The following is a 17063-nucleotide window of genomic DNA, read 5'->3' on the forward strand; positions in this document are numbered from 1 at the left end:
ACATCTTTTTGTCGTTTTGATTAAAACTCAAAATTTTCAAGTCATTTTCATTAGTATTCCTAAAAATCAAATGAGTACAAAGAGTAAATTGAGTGTATAAAGAAATTACATGAATTTAAATAAAATTTCCTTTACATTAATTATCCATTTACCTTAACACAAAAACAAATAATTACCAAAAAAAGCACAAAACACAAACAGAAACAAGACAACTCAACGACGTGGGTTCCTACCTATCATTCTCTGCCACTCGAAAGTTCCTCGACATCAGCCTTGCTGTATAAAAGGGTTGATTCACTCTACAAACACTCTCCATACCCATAACCGTTCAACCAACGATTTCCTGCCACGTCAAAATGAGCCAGCTTATTATTGGTCTGTATTAGTCACTCCCAACTACTGGTATTACGATAGCAACCCTTCCTAAACCGTAGAGATTCATCTGATTGGTCCTAATAAAAGGAGCGCGCGGCCAGCGATTGTGTTTGTTGTAAAATGAATCTCAACCGTCCAAACTACAGGGTCCGACCGTACTCCTGGACGGTCAGGATTTCACTGGACATTAGACAAGCAAATTATTCAGAGATTGCATAGAGATAGAAAACAAACAAAAAAGAAATAATTCGTATTTATGAAGGAGGAGTGGTAATCGGTAGAAGAAGGAAGACGAAGAAGCTAAAGGCTCGATTTGGGGGGAGGCAGAGTGATTGTGTCCTTACAGTTCTCTCTCTCTCATCCTCTTTCTCTCTCTAAGCGCAGAGAAATCAATATTCGTCAATGGGTTTGTGGGAAGCTTTTCTCAATTGGCTCCGCAGGTTAGCCCTCCTCTATCTCTCTTGTTTCGGTTTTCAATTTGTTGGGGTTGTTGTATGATCCAGTCTTGATACATTTGTTCATGGAATTTAGATTTTTTTTTATTGTTTTTTACATGTGCGGAATGTACAGCAACTTGGTTCAAAGATTTTACTTTTGTTTTGGGTTTGAAAGTAATAATTTTTTTAGTGGGATTTTGATTTTGATTTGAATTTGTTGGGTTGTAAGGTTTAAATGCATAGGTTGCATTTGGGTTTCATAAAAAGATGGTGGAAAAGAAAACCCATAAAAAAGAAGCTCAAAGTGGTTTCCTTTTGCTTTTTAATTTTTAGTTTTTGCCAAACTTCTTTTCTTCTTTTGCTATATTTTGCCTTGTGTGGTGAATGTAAGTTTATACAGTATATTCTGGATTGATTGTCCCTAGCAATGATTGCTGCCTGTTTATTGATAATATATGTTTTTGTGTGTATTTCTGTTTATTTGGGTTGCTTTTGCCTTGCGTTAAATTGCTGAGTTGAAATACGCACAATTCCTTTCCTAGGAGTAGAACAATCGTTTGATTAATAGGGAAGGGCCAAAATTCATTCTAGGCTGCCCGACCCGGCCTATAAGAGGGAAACTTGAATTTAGCTGCTAAAGGATTGGTAAAAGGAAACGACGATGTGGATTCCTAATGTTGCAGAATGTTAGAAGTTAGGAGATATTTTAGATTTAGCGATAACTTGTTATGAATAATATCTCTCACTATATACCAAATTGTATGTATATGTAATTTTGATCTTTCTTTGTCAAATTTTAACGTATGTTAGTGACTCACGCTTCTTTCAATCGGGAAACTTGTGTATATGATACTGTGTAGTCGTGGCTTGTGTTGAGACATTGAATGAAATATAGAACTGCAGATGTAATAACTTTCTTGCTGAGCTAATTTTTTTTCCTCTTTGGGTTGTGGGAATTGCAATTAGAACTTTTTGAGTGGTTATTGCAACATTGGGCGTTCTATATTTGTATTAGTTTATCTGACCTCTATGTCAGTTGTTCACACTGCCTGTGCTTACGCTATCGTCATGTCATTACAGCCTCTTTTTTAAGCAGGAAATGGAACTATCTTTGATAGGACTTCAGAATGCTGGGAAGACTTCTCTTGTAAATGTTGTAGCGGTAAGTAAGTCAGCACAATGACTATGAATGGGTGTCTCTTTCCTTTCTGTCTACTTGTTTGGCTGATGTGTTGAAAACTGTATTTTCTGTTTTCAGACGGGTGGATACAGCGAGGACATGATCCCTACGGTAAGTTATCTTTATAAAAGGGTTATAATTGCCACTTCTTTTTCATATAAACAATATTCTTAAACCAGATATTTGTACCTCTTATGAAGAGCTTCATCCATCCAATGTCTTTCTAGTGAGTGATTTAGTCAATTAATGACAATGTGGTCTTCTGAATCAATTTTCAGGTCGGATTCAATATGAAGAAGGTGACCAAAGGGAATGTTACAATAAAGTTGTGGGATCTTGGAGGTCAACCCAGGTTTCGCAGCATGTGGGAGCGATACTGTCGTGCCGTTTCTGCTATAGTGTATGTAACCAATTTTCTATCTCAATTGATTTTACTTTTTAAATAAGTAAAAACTTTAGTTGCAAAACGAAATTGCCTTTGCATGTTTGTTAATATTGTATACCTTTTCCCCAACCCTTCGCCTTTCTTTGGTCGAACAAACCCAATTTGTTCAGCAATTGATTTCTTTTGTGTGTCAAAGACCATTAGCTGATTTTCAGATGTTCTGGTTAGCGGTCATGTTTGTTGGTAGGCGAGTGTCAATGATTCAGAAGATACATTGACTAATGATTAAGTTGCGTTAATCCTCGTATCCTTGTTTTACGAAGACTTAAAGAAAAGTTGTGCAACTTCTTGTTTGCTGCAGTTATGTTGTTGATGCTGCGGATCCAGATAACATGAGTGTATCAAGAAGTGAGCTTCATGATTTGCTGAGCAAAAACTCACTAAGCGGGATCCCACTACTGGTTCTCGGAAACAAGATTGACAAGCCGGGAGCTCTCAGTAAACAGGCATTAACTGATGAAATGTAAGTCCAATTATGCTTTTATTATTGAAACTTTCCAAAAAATAGAAAAAGACGTGTTGTTTTGGTACTGATCATAGCATTCTGCTGGTGCAGGGGACTGAAATCGATTACTGATAGAGAAGTTTGTTGCTTCATGATCTCATGCAAGAACTCAACCAACATCGACTCAGTTATCGATTGGCTTGTAAAGCATTCGAAATCAAAAAGCTGAGAGATGGTTTTGCCTCTCTGCTTTTGATTTTTATAAAAGAATTCTTCGCGTGCGGGGTGTTGGTGGCGGGATTCACTTGTTTGATTAACTTGATTGCTGATTATTTTGTTGTTGTACTGTATTCTACTGTATCGTTTCTTCTGACTGGGGACGATCTGGGGTTGTTTTGGTCTCCTACATTTACATATTGGAATTCATGGAGGTTTTGGAGACTAGCATTTTCCGTCACAGATTTTGCAATCATAATAAGAGGATTATATTTTTCATTTCAAGGTTAATTAAAATAAGAGACGTTTTCCTTCCCATGACGCCGTTATCTCATCTCACCATTATGTTTTAAACGACAAATCCAATCTGTTGCTGTTGATGGGAAAGATACATTGTTAATCTTCTTTCTGAGATCATGCATCAAGATAGTAGCGCAAGCGCAGTTGAGCAGACACATCAGTCAGTCTGTCAGTTGAGTTTGAGAACGAAACACTCTCCATCTCCGGATGGATATTGTTAATCCCTGAGCTTGGATTGCAGACAGCTGATTCAATGTTAATTGTCGACTTCAAGTTTCACCAACTCGCTTTGTCTTCGGCTACCAGTTCGGCGTTCTTCCTTTCGAAATGGAATGATCACACAGGAAACAAAATATATATTCGGTTTCAAGGATTCAGAATGCAGGTGATGACCCTAAAATTCACATTACTGATTGTTTGTACCATACTTGACCAATCCCGAAACTATCGAGTACCGGTCAACGTCATACCTTCAAGGACCCACTGAGGGGTTGATGCTAAGGCACCCCTGCTGAAGTATAAGAGTTTCCCTCCAACCAAGAGGCCAATCACAGCATGACACATGTCAACGTCAGAACAAAGCTTATACACTTTACGTTGTGGAAAATAGGAAAGAGATAGTTTAGTTGCGGTCCTTGTTCCTAACCGTTATAGACTTAAATCTTATACATTTTGGACGTGTTTGTTGCACCGGACTATCTCGGATTGGACTAGTTTTAGGGATTAAGCTCGATTGGCTTAGACTAGATTAAGCTGAACTAACTTAGGTGCAGTATCGAGCTAAAAAGTAGGATAATTAAGAAATTATAATATTATATTAATTAATGCATATATAGTAATATTTTATATTATTTAATGCAAATTTTTTATTTATTCACCTTTTACTTTTTTACTCCTGAAAGCTCTCGAAGCATATTTTCTTTTCTTCTCCCTTTGGCTCGGGATGGCAATTTAATCCGTCAAATCTGATACCTGCAGGTAACCAATTCGAATAGTTCGGTTTTGGGGAGAAAATTTCGGATTTTTTACGGTTATGGGTAATCGTTGGGTAAAAATTTCGGTTTCGAGTTCGATTATGGTTATAGAGGTATCCGCTCCGAACTCATACGTGAACCCCCCCCCCCCCCCCCCGGTTTTCATTCTTTAATAAAAAATATAAAAGTCTTGAACTACATGGGAGACTACAAAAGTCCCATTTTTGTGCTCTGTGCTTCTCCCTTCCCCAAGCACCTTTCTCTTCTTCCTGTGCTCTGTCCCTCACCTCACTTCTCTGCAACTCTTTCTCTCTGTCTTTCTCTCCTTCTCCTGATTACACACCACACCACCATCTTCTCTCCCTCATCCCTCACCTTTCTTTTCTTCCCGTGCTTTCTCCCTCACCTCAATTCTCTGAAAGTCTCTCTCTCTGTCTTTCTCTCCTTCTCCTCATTACACTTTCCTCACCTCTCCCGAGTTACGCACACATGACACCGCCACCCACACCACCTCATCGTCTCTGGCAAGCCCTCGAACCGCACCTTCCAAACCCCCACCATCTCTGCAACCTCTCACTCTCTCTTCGTCCCTCTCTTACCATCACCTCAAACTCCCCCGAGAACTAACCACTGAAACACCACCGGCTTCCTCGTCCCTCTAACTGTTTAATAAGTTAAATTTTACGGTTACGGGAAAACCATTACTTGATGGGGAATCTGTTACCCGACATATTCAGTTACGGGGAATACCCGTTTGGGTTTTTTACGGTTTCAAGTACAGGGAAAACAAACGGGTTCGGTTATGGAGATGGCACATCCGAACCCAATCCGTCCCGTTGCCATCCCCTCATTTCTTCTTTCCTCCCTCTTTTTCCTCCAAAACGCAAGTGTAAAGCTCATCGCAAATCCTTTAAAACAAGCTCATCCTCTTCACCCTCTTGCCGTTGTTAAGCATCTCCACCTTCCTCATGCTTTTTTGTTTTCCAAAAAATATCGAATCTCTCTCCTCCCTCTGATACATGCGTTGGCTTCTCCGCCTACAAAGCCATCTCAGAATTTTCTGGCAATGGGTGGATTTTGAATTTTGGGGTTGGAATTTTTTGTTGTTATTTTTTCACATTATTTTTTTTTCACTTTTGATGGTTGGATTTTGAGGTTTGGGCAGTGGGTGGGACTTTGTTTCAGATCTAGGAGGTGATTAGAGGGTGTTGCAAATGAACGCTTGCAGATGACGCAACATATATAGACGATGCAGCGGGCAAATGGAGCAGGTTTGGGGATGGGACTAGCAATCCTATACATATTAGGGGTCCTCGCTAAGAGTACCTAGTGAAAGACTTAGTCGGTGCGAGTATGACTTAATCTCATTAATGGTAATCCTTGTTTGCATCAAACACCGGCTAGCAACCCTAGCTAAGCCAATCCAGTCCAAGGAAGTTTATTAGGGGCAAACAAACGCCCCCCTTAGCCCCTTTAGGTTTTAGGTTTTAGATTGAAGTCCCTCTTTTGCCACATAAATGACATAATAACAAAAGAGATGCAATAATACCAATAAAGATTCAAACCGTTATTTTACTTTTATTTATACCAATTTAATTGTTGAAATTTGCTTATGGGTTTTGTTGATGCACAAAATAGGAGGTCTTGGAACAACGTAAATCCGACCGTGAATCTGCAAGAAAGTAATGAACACAAGATGTATCGTGGTTCACCCCAATGTTTGGGCTACGTCCACACTAATATTGTATTTCTCTGAGATGTTGAAGAGGGAGAGAGAGAGCTTCTAAGGGTGAGAGTGAGGCCTCTAGGGGTGAGGAGGCTTACTCTGAATATGAGAGCTTTGAGAAGGTGAGGGGGGCTTCTCTCATGGCCTAGGAATTGGCATCCCCTAATGAGGAGAGTGAGGAGTCCTTTTATAGAATAAGGGCTCCTCACTTATTACATATTTGCCCTTCATCTATTACATAATTACATTTGAGTCTACCGAGTATTTATACGAGATCTAAATACGGAGGCCTTAAGTATGGTACAAACAGTAGTCCCCCAAGTCTCCAGCCAAGAGTCTTCAGTCAAGAGAGTCTTTTGGCTGGAGACTTGAAATTCAGTACATGTGTGAGCCGAAGTAACTAGATGTCGTCTAGAACTAATACTCGATATGGGATGGTGCTCAATCTAAAGTGATGCTTAACTAGAAGTAGCACATGTTGCGAGGCTGCTCGATTTGTGGCTTATGTTGCTTTGGTTGACTCGGCTTGTAGCGTTGAAGGTGAGGAAGTCCCTTTTATAGAATAAGGGCTCGCTTCTCAATACATAAATGATGGGCTAGAGTTGATGCTCGTGGCGAGGTGGTTACTCAGTAAGCGATGATGCTCTCTAATAATGGTGAGGGAGTCCCTTTTATAAAATAAGGGCTCGCTCCTCAGTACATGAATAAAGGGTTAGGAGTGATGTTCGCGGCGAGGCGGTTGCTCAGCTGGCGGCGATGCTCTCTAATAAAGGTGAGGGAGTCCCTTTTATAAAATAAGGGCTCGCTCCTCAGTACATGAATAATAGGTGCTCTCTAATGAAAGTGAGGGAGTCCCTTTTATAAAACAAGGGTTCGCTCCTCAATACATAAATAATTGGCTAAGTCCCCCAAGTATTTTTTTATGAGGCCCAATATTTGGTACATATTGTAGTCCCTCAAGTCTTCAGTCAATAGGGTCTGTTGGCTGGAAACTTCAAATTGAATCCATGTATGGGCCGAAGTGGCGGTTGTTCGGAGGCGGTGTTTGTATACCCTGCACTGAAGCTTTGTAGGTGAAGCTTTGCAAATGAAGCTTTGAAGCTAAAGCTCTGTAAATGAAACTTTTGAAGCTGGAGCTCTTGAAGCTGGAGCTCTGTAAATGAAGCTTTCGAAGCTGATTGACATGAGTGATGCTCATGAATGTTTATGTTGATTGACATGAGTGATGCTCATGGATGTTGACATAAGTGATGCTCATGAATGTTGACATAAGTGATGCTCATGAATGTTGACATGAATGATGGTCATGAATGTTTATGTATGATTGACATGAGTGATGCTCATGAATGGTTATGTATGATTGACATGAGTGATGCTCATGTATAATTTTGGAGTACTGGACGTACTTTTGATCACCTGGTTGGTGATAATAGCATCAGGTTGCCGAATAATTTTGGAGTACTGGGCGTACTTTTGATCACCTGGTTGGTGGTAATAGCGACAGGCTGCCGAATAATTTTGGAGTATTGGGCGTACTTTTGATCACCTGGTTGGTGGTAATAGCGGCAGGCTGCCGAATAATGTTGGAGTACTGGGCGTACTTTTGATCACCTAGTTGGTGATAATAGCGGCAGGTTGCCGAATAATGTTTTGTAGTACTGGACGTACTTTTGATCACCTGGTTGGTGATAATAGAGGGTGAACCTTAAGTGGAGGGATGGGGGTTGGAGTTTGAAGCCTTGTAATTGCTTTCGGTACACCTGGCACCATCATTACTTCCTCTTTTCTTTTTGATTCCGCTCTTCCTTTTTTTTTTCTTTTTTTCTTTTTTTTGTAATTGCTTTCGGTGCACCTGGCACCATCATTACTTCCTCATTTCTTTTTTTATTCCACTCTTCCTCTTTTCCTTTTTCTGAAATATTCTCTCAACAACATCATGATTTTTTTCTTTTTCTCTTCTGATCCCTTTTCCAGCAAGCCCAATTGACAGCGGATTGCACGTTACTCTCCAGCTCTTTCCTCTTTTCATCAAGACTTACAGTAAGCTGCATAATTCCCTCTATTGCAGTAGGATTTACAGGAAGGAGCAGATTTGTATAGTCCCTACTTCAGTGAAAAGCACGCATTCACTTGCAAAACCCACGTGCAAGACCCACGTTTAGTCCATCCTCCAGCCAAAAGTGAAGACGATGTGCAGAGCATCTTCGACAGAATTCGATGCAAGGAGCACACGTCATGTCAGAGACTCTCCGCTCATTCTTTGCCCCTTCATGTTGCTTTGCAAAGCCTGAGAGCAAAAAAACTGAATAATCCAAATAGTAGCGAATAAGCGCCTTCGAATCCAACCGGAGAGAAACAAGCTGGTTGGTTCGTGGCAGCCACTCGGCTCATTGATTGGTCCTGCATCTGTCATTTCCCAGTTCACCACTCCGCTGGCTTTCTCCGGCGGTAACTCATTTTTCAAAATCAGCTCATTGGGATTTCTTCATTTACACGACAGTGCAATTAGGAACGCCAGGAGTGAAGTTTTTGGTGGTGCTCGACATTGGGAGTGATCTGCTTTGGGTGCCTTGCGAGGGCACAGCTTACGTTCCTGATTTTAAGGTTAGCAAATATGACCACGGTCTCTTATATCTCAGCTGAAACTTCTAGCCTAGGGTTCTGGTAGAGGATGTTATGCACATAACAACGGAAGATAATCATCGGAAACTTGTTGATGCATACATTACCTTTGGTTATGGGTAGGTGCAAAGCGGCTCTTTCCTGGATGTTGCTGCTCCTAATGGGTTGCTTGGGCTCGGTATGCAAAACATATATGTTCCTAGTATTTTATCCCGGGAAGGCTTTACATCAGATTCCTTTTCCATGTGTTTCGGACATGATGGGGTTGGGAGAATTAATTTCGGTGACAGAGGGAGTCCAGGATAGGAAGAGACCCCTTTTAATTACAACCCGTCACATCCAAAGTATAACATCACCGTAACCCAATTCAATTGGGGACAGATCTTGTAGACATCGAATTCACAGCTATTTTTTATTCTGGAACATCTTTCACATACCTGGGTGACCCTTCTTATTCAAATCTTTCAGAGAGTTTCGATTCATAAGCTCGAGATAAGCGTTGCCCACCTGGCAAAATTGGCGGCGAGGTCGTTGACCGAGGTCATTTAGGCGGCGGCGATTCGAACTGAATTGGCGGCCATGATCGACTCTCCAAGGATGATGATGCAGGCAGACTGGGAACGGATCGGAGCCTGACGGTGAGCGACGGGCTCGGGTTGGCTTCGCCATGGCGAACAGAGACGGAACCCTAGATAAACCTCGCTGGTAAAGTGTCCAGAGAGAATGAGAAGGTGATGAATTTGGAAAGAGGAATGGCGGACATGTTGAGACTCTGTTGTCATTTTACAATATTGCAGGGGTTAGATTTTAGAGAGAGAAAGTTTGAAGCTCTCGGGGTTGAAGAGAGAGAGAGGGAGAGAGGAAGCAAAAAGAGAAGGTGATCTGTAGAGAAAGAGAGGAGAGAGAGATGGGACTGGTTCCTTGGGTTTTTTCTGGGAAAGCTTTGGGTTGTTGGGTTTTTGTAGATTTTGCAGATTCACGATGGAGGTGAAAAAATGAAAGAAAATCGACATAGTTTTTCGTGTCGATTCCCACAGACGACGCCAAATGTTGATGCACAAAATCGGAGGTCTTGGAACAACGTAAATCCGACCGTGAATCTGTAAGAAAGTACAGAACACAAGATGTATCGTGATTCACCCCAATGTTTGGGCTACGTCCAAACTAATATTGTATTTCTCTGAGATGTTGAAGAGGGAGAGAGAGAGCTTCTGAGGGTGAGAGTCAGGCCTCTGGGGGTGAGGAGGCTTACTCTGAATATGAGAGCTTTGAGAGGGTAGGGGGGGCTTCTCTCATGGCCTAGGAATTGGCCTCCCTTAATGAGGAGAGTGAGGAGTCCTTTTATCGAATAAGGGCTCCTCACTTATTACATATTTGCCCTTTCATCTATTACATAATTACATTTGAGTCTACCGAGTATTTATACGAGATCTAAATACAGAGGCCCTAAGTATGGTACAAATAGGTTTCAACCAAAAAAAAAATTGCTTCTGGGTGCATTCTAAATTTATTTTTATTTTTATAAAATATGAGTACATTTATATAAGGGTACATTTTACATATAAAAAATTGATACATTTATATAAAAAATGTGGGTCCATTTCACAAAAAAAAAAGAGTACATTTTATACAAAAACAAAATGTCACAGCCCGTCCCGTGATTCTTTTTATCGAGGTTGTGAAATGACGAAATTATCCTTGACGGGTGCTAAGGCAGGTGTGTGATATATTATTGAACAATGCATTTTCCCTAAGTTTTGGAAAGTTTGAATTTTGATTAAAGGTTGTATGTGTTTTGTGTGGTTAAGGAAAGAAGTTGGACTTGTTTTGGGATGGACCACACACACACACACGGGATACCCTCACCTCGTGCCCTCTCTCTCTCTCCTCCTTCTCTGTCACTCTCACTCTTTCCCTCTCGAAACTGTACGAACCGACCCAAAAACCCTTGAAACTTCATTGATTGAAGTGGAGATTAGCACCATTGTGTTCGTGAGTGCCCTACGAACTCAAAGGTTCCATTTTCAGGTAAGAAACCCTTCGTTTTCACGTTGAAAACTCAAGGTCCGAATTGAGTACTATTCATGAACTTTGTAATGGTTGGTTTTTAGGACAATCCAAGCTCATAGTGAGCTCTAGGAAGTTCCCACGAAGCTCGGGGACGTTCGTTTGGAAGTTTTGGACGTCGGGACACCCTAGTTCGAAGGTGGCCGGATTTGGTGAAGTTTCCCGACGTGATTTTCGAAGGTTTTGAGACTCCAAAGAGGTATAGCCTTCATCCCGTCGTGATTTAGGACATTTTGGTGAAAATTTCATGGAAAATGGTTGAGAAATAACAGAGAACAAGGAGATTGAAAAATCTCTAGTTTCCGACGACAGGAAAAACCAGTCTGGCGACTGGAGGAAGAAGATGACGCGCGTGGGGCAAGTGGGTCCGTGCCCCTCCCGACGCGTGGGGGCGCGTGCAGCCTCGAAATTTTTTTCTAAAAATATGTCGACGTTCGTGACGTCGAGTAGGTCACTGTGGTATATTCATATACCCAAATTGAGCACCGTATGAGAAGTTATTACGAATTGTCGATTATGTGCTTTAATTAACGTTTTTATAGTTGTTTCGCATATAGGTGATACCTATCCCGAGGACGAGCGCATTCAGGGACGTAACGAGGGTTACGACCCTTCGACTTACCAGTGAGTGGGCAGTATTTTCTGTATTTACCTATATACTATTGATTTTTCCCAGAAATTGAATTTAAATGAAAGTATGTTTTTAAAATGCCATGCATGCATATTGTGAATTATATGAACTAGTAATTGATGCATATATATGTGAAATGGTGTTGTGGACGCACAGGTGAGTATCAGGTGAGTTTTATGTTATTCATATGGTTTATTGATGATGTGAATTGTGTTGAGAGATCATAACCTGCACCCCTGGTGTTAGTGCTTATATTATTCACCCGCACCGCACGCTCACCTTGGATCCAAGTAGGTGCATGTCGTACAGACCATGAGAGGGTTCCGACATGCTAGTCGTACAGATCACTAGAGGTGGTTCTGACTGGTAGGTGACCTTAGATTATGTGCACAGATGATTGATGAGAGAAGCACTAGAGCGTATTATTACACCATTCTTGTCATACAGACTACTTCAGGTGGTTCCGACTTATGTGCCGAGTAGTGTCGTACAGGTCACCGTGGTGACTCCGGTTGGTTTGGATATTGAGCTATGGAATTAACCGTACAGGACCAACTGCAGGGTCTCCGATTGATTCATTATGTTACCTGTTATATTGATGCATTCTTAATCTGTTATTGACATTTATGGCATGGCCTGGCATATTTTATGGGTTTTGATAAAGAATTGTGATTTGAGATATACGAAGATTATATGCATATTATGTTATTTTCTAGGAAAGTATACAGGTTTTACAGCGAGGGTTTAGAAATGTTTTAAGTGAAATGTTTTTGAAAAACTTTGGTTTTACTGACCCACTCAATTTTGTTTTGCACCCCTCCAGGTTCTAGTTAGCAGCGTTGGTGGCCCACGAGGATTCCCACGGCGTACTGACAGACTACATAAATGTAGGACTCACCTGCGGGTGTTGTAATTTAGTTATGGTCCTACTTGACTGCACCTAGTACTTGTGCTCTGAATTTGTGTGTTTCACACTTAAACTTACTCTAGCACGTTACTTGGTTATTATTGCTAGTATTTGGTTTTTGTTTATTCGTATTTCTCTTATCTATTGCTTCCGCCTCGCACTTTTGGTTACGTCACGCCCACGTGACGGCCAGCACGCCTTGATTCTAGGATCGGGGTGTGTCAGTTTGGTATCAAAACCTAGGTTGCAGTCCTGTATAAATTGTTAATGCTCTAATGATCTTTTGGTGTCTTCTGTCAGAACTATGCCGTCTCGTAGGGAATCAAGCCGTGCTTCTAAGTCTAATGTCCCTGATATAACTCAATTAGGGGAAGCGATGGCCCATGCCTTTCAGAATGCAATTTGTCCTCCTCCTCCTCAGAGAACACCCCTGGAGACTATGTATAATGTAAAATTGGACCGTTTCATGGGTAATGAGGGTCATGAAGGGGCAGAAAAATGGTTAGACCATATTGAGAAGACTTTTCAGGTGATGCAAAGTCAAGGGAATCTTCCTGCTAATAGATAGGTTGAGACCACTACTTGGTTTTTGGGGCGAGGGCCAGCAGCTTGGTGGGTAAATCAGACTAAGTTTATGTCACCTGAGATGGCAGCTGACTGGGAAGTATTCAAAGAGAATTTTATGAAAAGATTTGTTCCTCCGGAGTACATTAATCTTAAGAAGCAAGAGTTCACTCAATTGAAGCAAAAGAATATGTCGGCACATGAGTATTACAGGAAGTTTACAGACTTGTCTCGTTATGACCCTAATACAGTTGGTAATCATGCAGAGATGCTTCACCGTTTTAAGCTGGAAACTAAGAGGAAATGGCGGACTTTTGCTAGTGCGCTTCCTTGCACCATTTATCATGAGTTTTCTGAGATTTTGGTTCAGATGTAGGATTCCGACAACCTTCCTAGTAACAGTGAGGATGATGAAGATAAGAATGATAATCAGAAGAAAGATGATAGGGGTAAAGGTATTTCCATTCAGGGACCCCGTAAGACACAGAATTTCAAGAAAAGTGGAGTGAGCTCGAGTTCTTCCAGTGGAGGATTCACAGGCCCGAGAAGAGGTGGAAGATTTGCTGGTGGACCCAGGTTTCAGAGACAGAGAGATTTTGGTGGTGGTGGTGGTTTGGGTGCTCCGTTGTGCTATCATTGTAACTTCAGACATCATAGAGAGTGTAAGAGAAGTGGTGGTGGTGGTGCTTGCTACACTTGTGGACAGATGGGACATAGGGTTACTCAATGTCCCCAGAGTCAGCAGAGATCTCAACAGTCTACTATGCCACCTCTAGCGCTGATTCAGCAGAGCTTTGGATCAGGCAGTTATGGTCAGACGGGTCGTGGTGGTGCTTACCACTATCAGGGTGATGCTGCTCCCTATGCTTCCGGACAGTATCAGTATTCCCAGGATCTTTATTCTCAGACTGGGTATTCCCAAGACCTTGGAGGTTATACTTCTTATTCTTCCATGCCAGCTAGTGGATCTCAATGGCATTAGGGAGGTCAGCCCCGTCAGGGGGAGGTTGCTGCTAGTGGTGCAGGACCATTTAGGCAGTCTAATCAGCCAGGACAGGGATGTACTTCTCAGGGGCGAGGTAACCAAGGCAATAGAGGTCGTGGTGGACGACAGCAAACTCAGGGTCGTGTTAATCACATCTCACTGCAAGATGCTCAGAACCATCCAGATTTGATTATGGGTACATTAAATATTCTTGGTCATTTTGCTAGAGTCTTGATTGATTGTGGTGCTACACATTCTGTGATTTCTCATACGTTTGCTCAAATGACTCAACCTCACCATACACCTCTAGGATTTGATTTAGAGTTTGCTATGCCTAGAGGGGACAAATGTTATGTTGATAGTGTTTATCCAGGGTGTCCAGTGATGATAGATGATGTAGTTATGCCAGCTAATCTTATCCCGTTAGATATTGTGGATTTTGATGTGATTTTAGGGGCAGATTGGTTGCATTATAATCATGCCCATATAGATTGTTACGGGAAGTCAGTTACTTTTCATCGTCCTGGACTACCAGCGATTACTTTTGTGGGTGAAAGCAGTGGGGTGAGACATGGTGTTATTTCTGCCATGAGAGCAAAGAATTTGTTATCGAAAGGTTGTCAAGGATACTTAGCACATGTGGTGTTAAATGATGTTGTTCCTAGCAGTGTGGAGGAAGTTGGAGTAGTCAGGCACTATCCTGATGTATTCCCAGATGATTTGCCGGGATTACCGCCAGATAGAGATGTAGAGTTTTCTATTGATTTGCTTCCAAGTACATATCATATATCTTTAACTCCATATAGAATGGCTCCAGCTGAACTGAGAGAGTTGAAAATTCAGTTACAGGAATTAATTGATAAAGGTTTCATTCAACCTAGCACTTCACCTTGGGGAGCTTGATGCGAAATATATAAGCACACAAATTAAACCCTCTTTTTATCAATTGTAGCAAAGTATGTAAGTAGGGATCGTTCTAGACCGGAAATTAGGAGGGATTGCTAAATCACTTGAAAACTGACTCAAATACGTAAAAACAAGTTTAAAACACTAAGCTAGACTCAGAGAATGCAAAACTAAACTTTAAAACACCAAAACAAACCAAAAGACTCAAAACAGCAAACAAACACTCAAAACTGCCTTAAAAACACTTTCTGGGCAGTTTTGACACCTAACACTAAATTGGACGAAATTGGGTTATAACTTGACTCAAGACCCTTAAAAACACAAACTAAATTAATTTCTACTTAATCTAACACTTTAAAATAAATGGGGAATTGGTTTTGACGAAAATTGAAAACAAAAACAAAACTTGTAAATTGAACAGATTCTAAAACGAATTTGAGAAAAGTGAATGGATGGAAAGCTAGCTAAGGGGTTCTTCTCCACACATGTCACACTTGCATACAAAACGATTTCCAATTGCTTCTCAATAAACCATGAATTCCCAACACCCCAGATTAACCGTGAATTGCACTAATTAACCCTCAGATTTTCCTTAAGTTATTGAATTGGATGAATTGCATACGACAACCCAAAGCATTCCCCACAAGTTCCCTACATGAATTGCATAATAGAGATACAAGCAAGAATCATCAAGTTCTATGAAAATCATAAGCATTGGCGAAGCACTCGTTACTATGAATTGCATGAAACTCATGCCAAGAATTTACTTAACACGATTGTGATCAACAACCTTTACTACTTGTGAATATAAGTTCATAACGATTAGGTGAAACTCCCTTATATCCTAGCATCAAACTCATGCATGAAAATTAAGCGTGCACTCTCAACCAACATACACAAATCAGTTTTAATTCATGTAGATAAGTAAATTGAATTCACAACTTATGAAACGCAATTAGAAGTAATCAAATCATATAGCAAGCATAAACATGGTTTCGAATTCCCCCCTAGCCAAGGGGGGTTTAGTTCCTCATACTCACAAAGCAAAGATACATAAATTTAGACATTAAAATCCAAAGAAAGAAAACACCTAGATGATCCAACTTGGACAGCAGGTGCATCCACAAGTCTTCTTTCCTCCTTGCTGGGGCACTTGGTCTAAAGTCAGGTTCTAGGGTGGTATTTGTATGGGAGAATGGGTAGGGAATGGTATGGAAGGGTTTAGGATTGATGGGGGGGTACGGCTGGGGTAAAAAGAATCAGAAAAATATGGAAGAATGGTGAAGGAAGGCTGCGACAAAGAGTGGGAATGATTTCTGGCGAAAATTCTGAATATGGAGGGGTGGTTGATGTGTTTTTGATGTAGTGTCATGTGTAGTGTTCTTCCCTTCACTCCCTATTTATAGAAGCTCCAAAGCAAGAATCACTCAAGTGGCTTCAATAAACAATACAAACAAAGACCAAAATGATGCAAAAACAGCTAGTTTACATGCTCTTTTATCATTGTGTCTTGCCTTTAACAAAAGGCAATCATTCCTTTTTTGCTAATTCAACTCCTTTGTAGCTGTCCATGTGCCTTCATTCTTCAATTTCTGATGCATTTGCCTTGTATTCCATCCCTTTTCCACATGTACTAGCTGTTAGACAACTTTCACACACATGTTTTGCATCATTTCATCTTGCAAACATCAACTTTTGACCACTTTACACCTCTACACACATGCTATGCATCATTTCAGCTTGCAATTATGTTTGTAGGTGCTGAAAATGTGAATACATCTTGTAAAGCAATCCAACAAATGGCATATTTCACTTCTTTTCCTTTCAAATTGTTCCTTAGGTGTATGTATCTGCACACTTCCACACTTCAACTTCATTATTCAGATTTTTGCATGTGTTGAAACCCTTTTTAAAACACCAAAAACGTCCATCCCACTTGCTCCATATGCATGCAATCCATTTTGGCCCAAAATTGCTCCAAATTGCACCAAAATGCACTTTCTTTCCAACTTTGTTATTAGGACCTACAAACACACGAAAATAGCTTAAAACACTCTTATAAGCAATAACTAACTAAGTAAATGCAAGAAAACATGTTAACTAAGTCGCATAAATATGCTCCTATCAGAGCTCCAGTTTTATTTGTAAGGAAGAAAGATGGAACTTTGAGATTATGTATCGATTGCAGGCAATTGAATCGGGTAACGATTAAAAACCGTTATCCATTGCCTCGTATCGATGATTTGTTTTATCAGCTTAAAGGTGCGTGTGTGTTCTCTAAGA

At 40.8% G+C, this 17063-nt stretch overlaps 1 protein-coding gene and 1 pseudogene across 1 annotated transcript; both read left to right on the plus strand.

Annotated features, from left to right (window-relative positions):
• The first annotated feature begins 487 nt into the window (after positions 1 to 487).
• LOC114820979 (ADP-ribosylation factor-like protein 8a) lies at positions 488 to 3377 on the plus strand. The gene is made up of 6 exons (XM_029092450.2): positions 488 to 815; positions 1893 to 1974; positions 2071 to 2103; positions 2271 to 2392; positions 2739 to 2900; positions 2994 to 3377. Exons 1-6 carry the CDS (start codon positions 778 to 780, stop codon positions 3109 to 3111), a joined length of 555 nt encoding a protein of 184 aa, XP_028948283.1. The 5' UTR covers positions 488 to 777; the 3' UTR covers positions 3112 to 3377.
• A 2257-nt stretch (positions 3378 to 5634) lies between these two features.
• LOC108174675 (aspartyl protease family protein 1-like) lies at positions 5635 to 9289 on the plus strand (annotated as a pseudogene).
• Positions 9290 to 17063: the final 7774 nt, after the last annotated feature.

The sequence above is a fragment of the Malus domestica genome, chromosome 02 (genome assembly GCF_042453785.1).
Source record: "Malus domestica chromosome 02, GDT2T_hap1".
Taxonomy (NCBI): domain Eukaryota; kingdom Viridiplantae; phylum Streptophyta; class Magnoliopsida; order Rosales; family Rosaceae; genus Malus; species Malus domestica.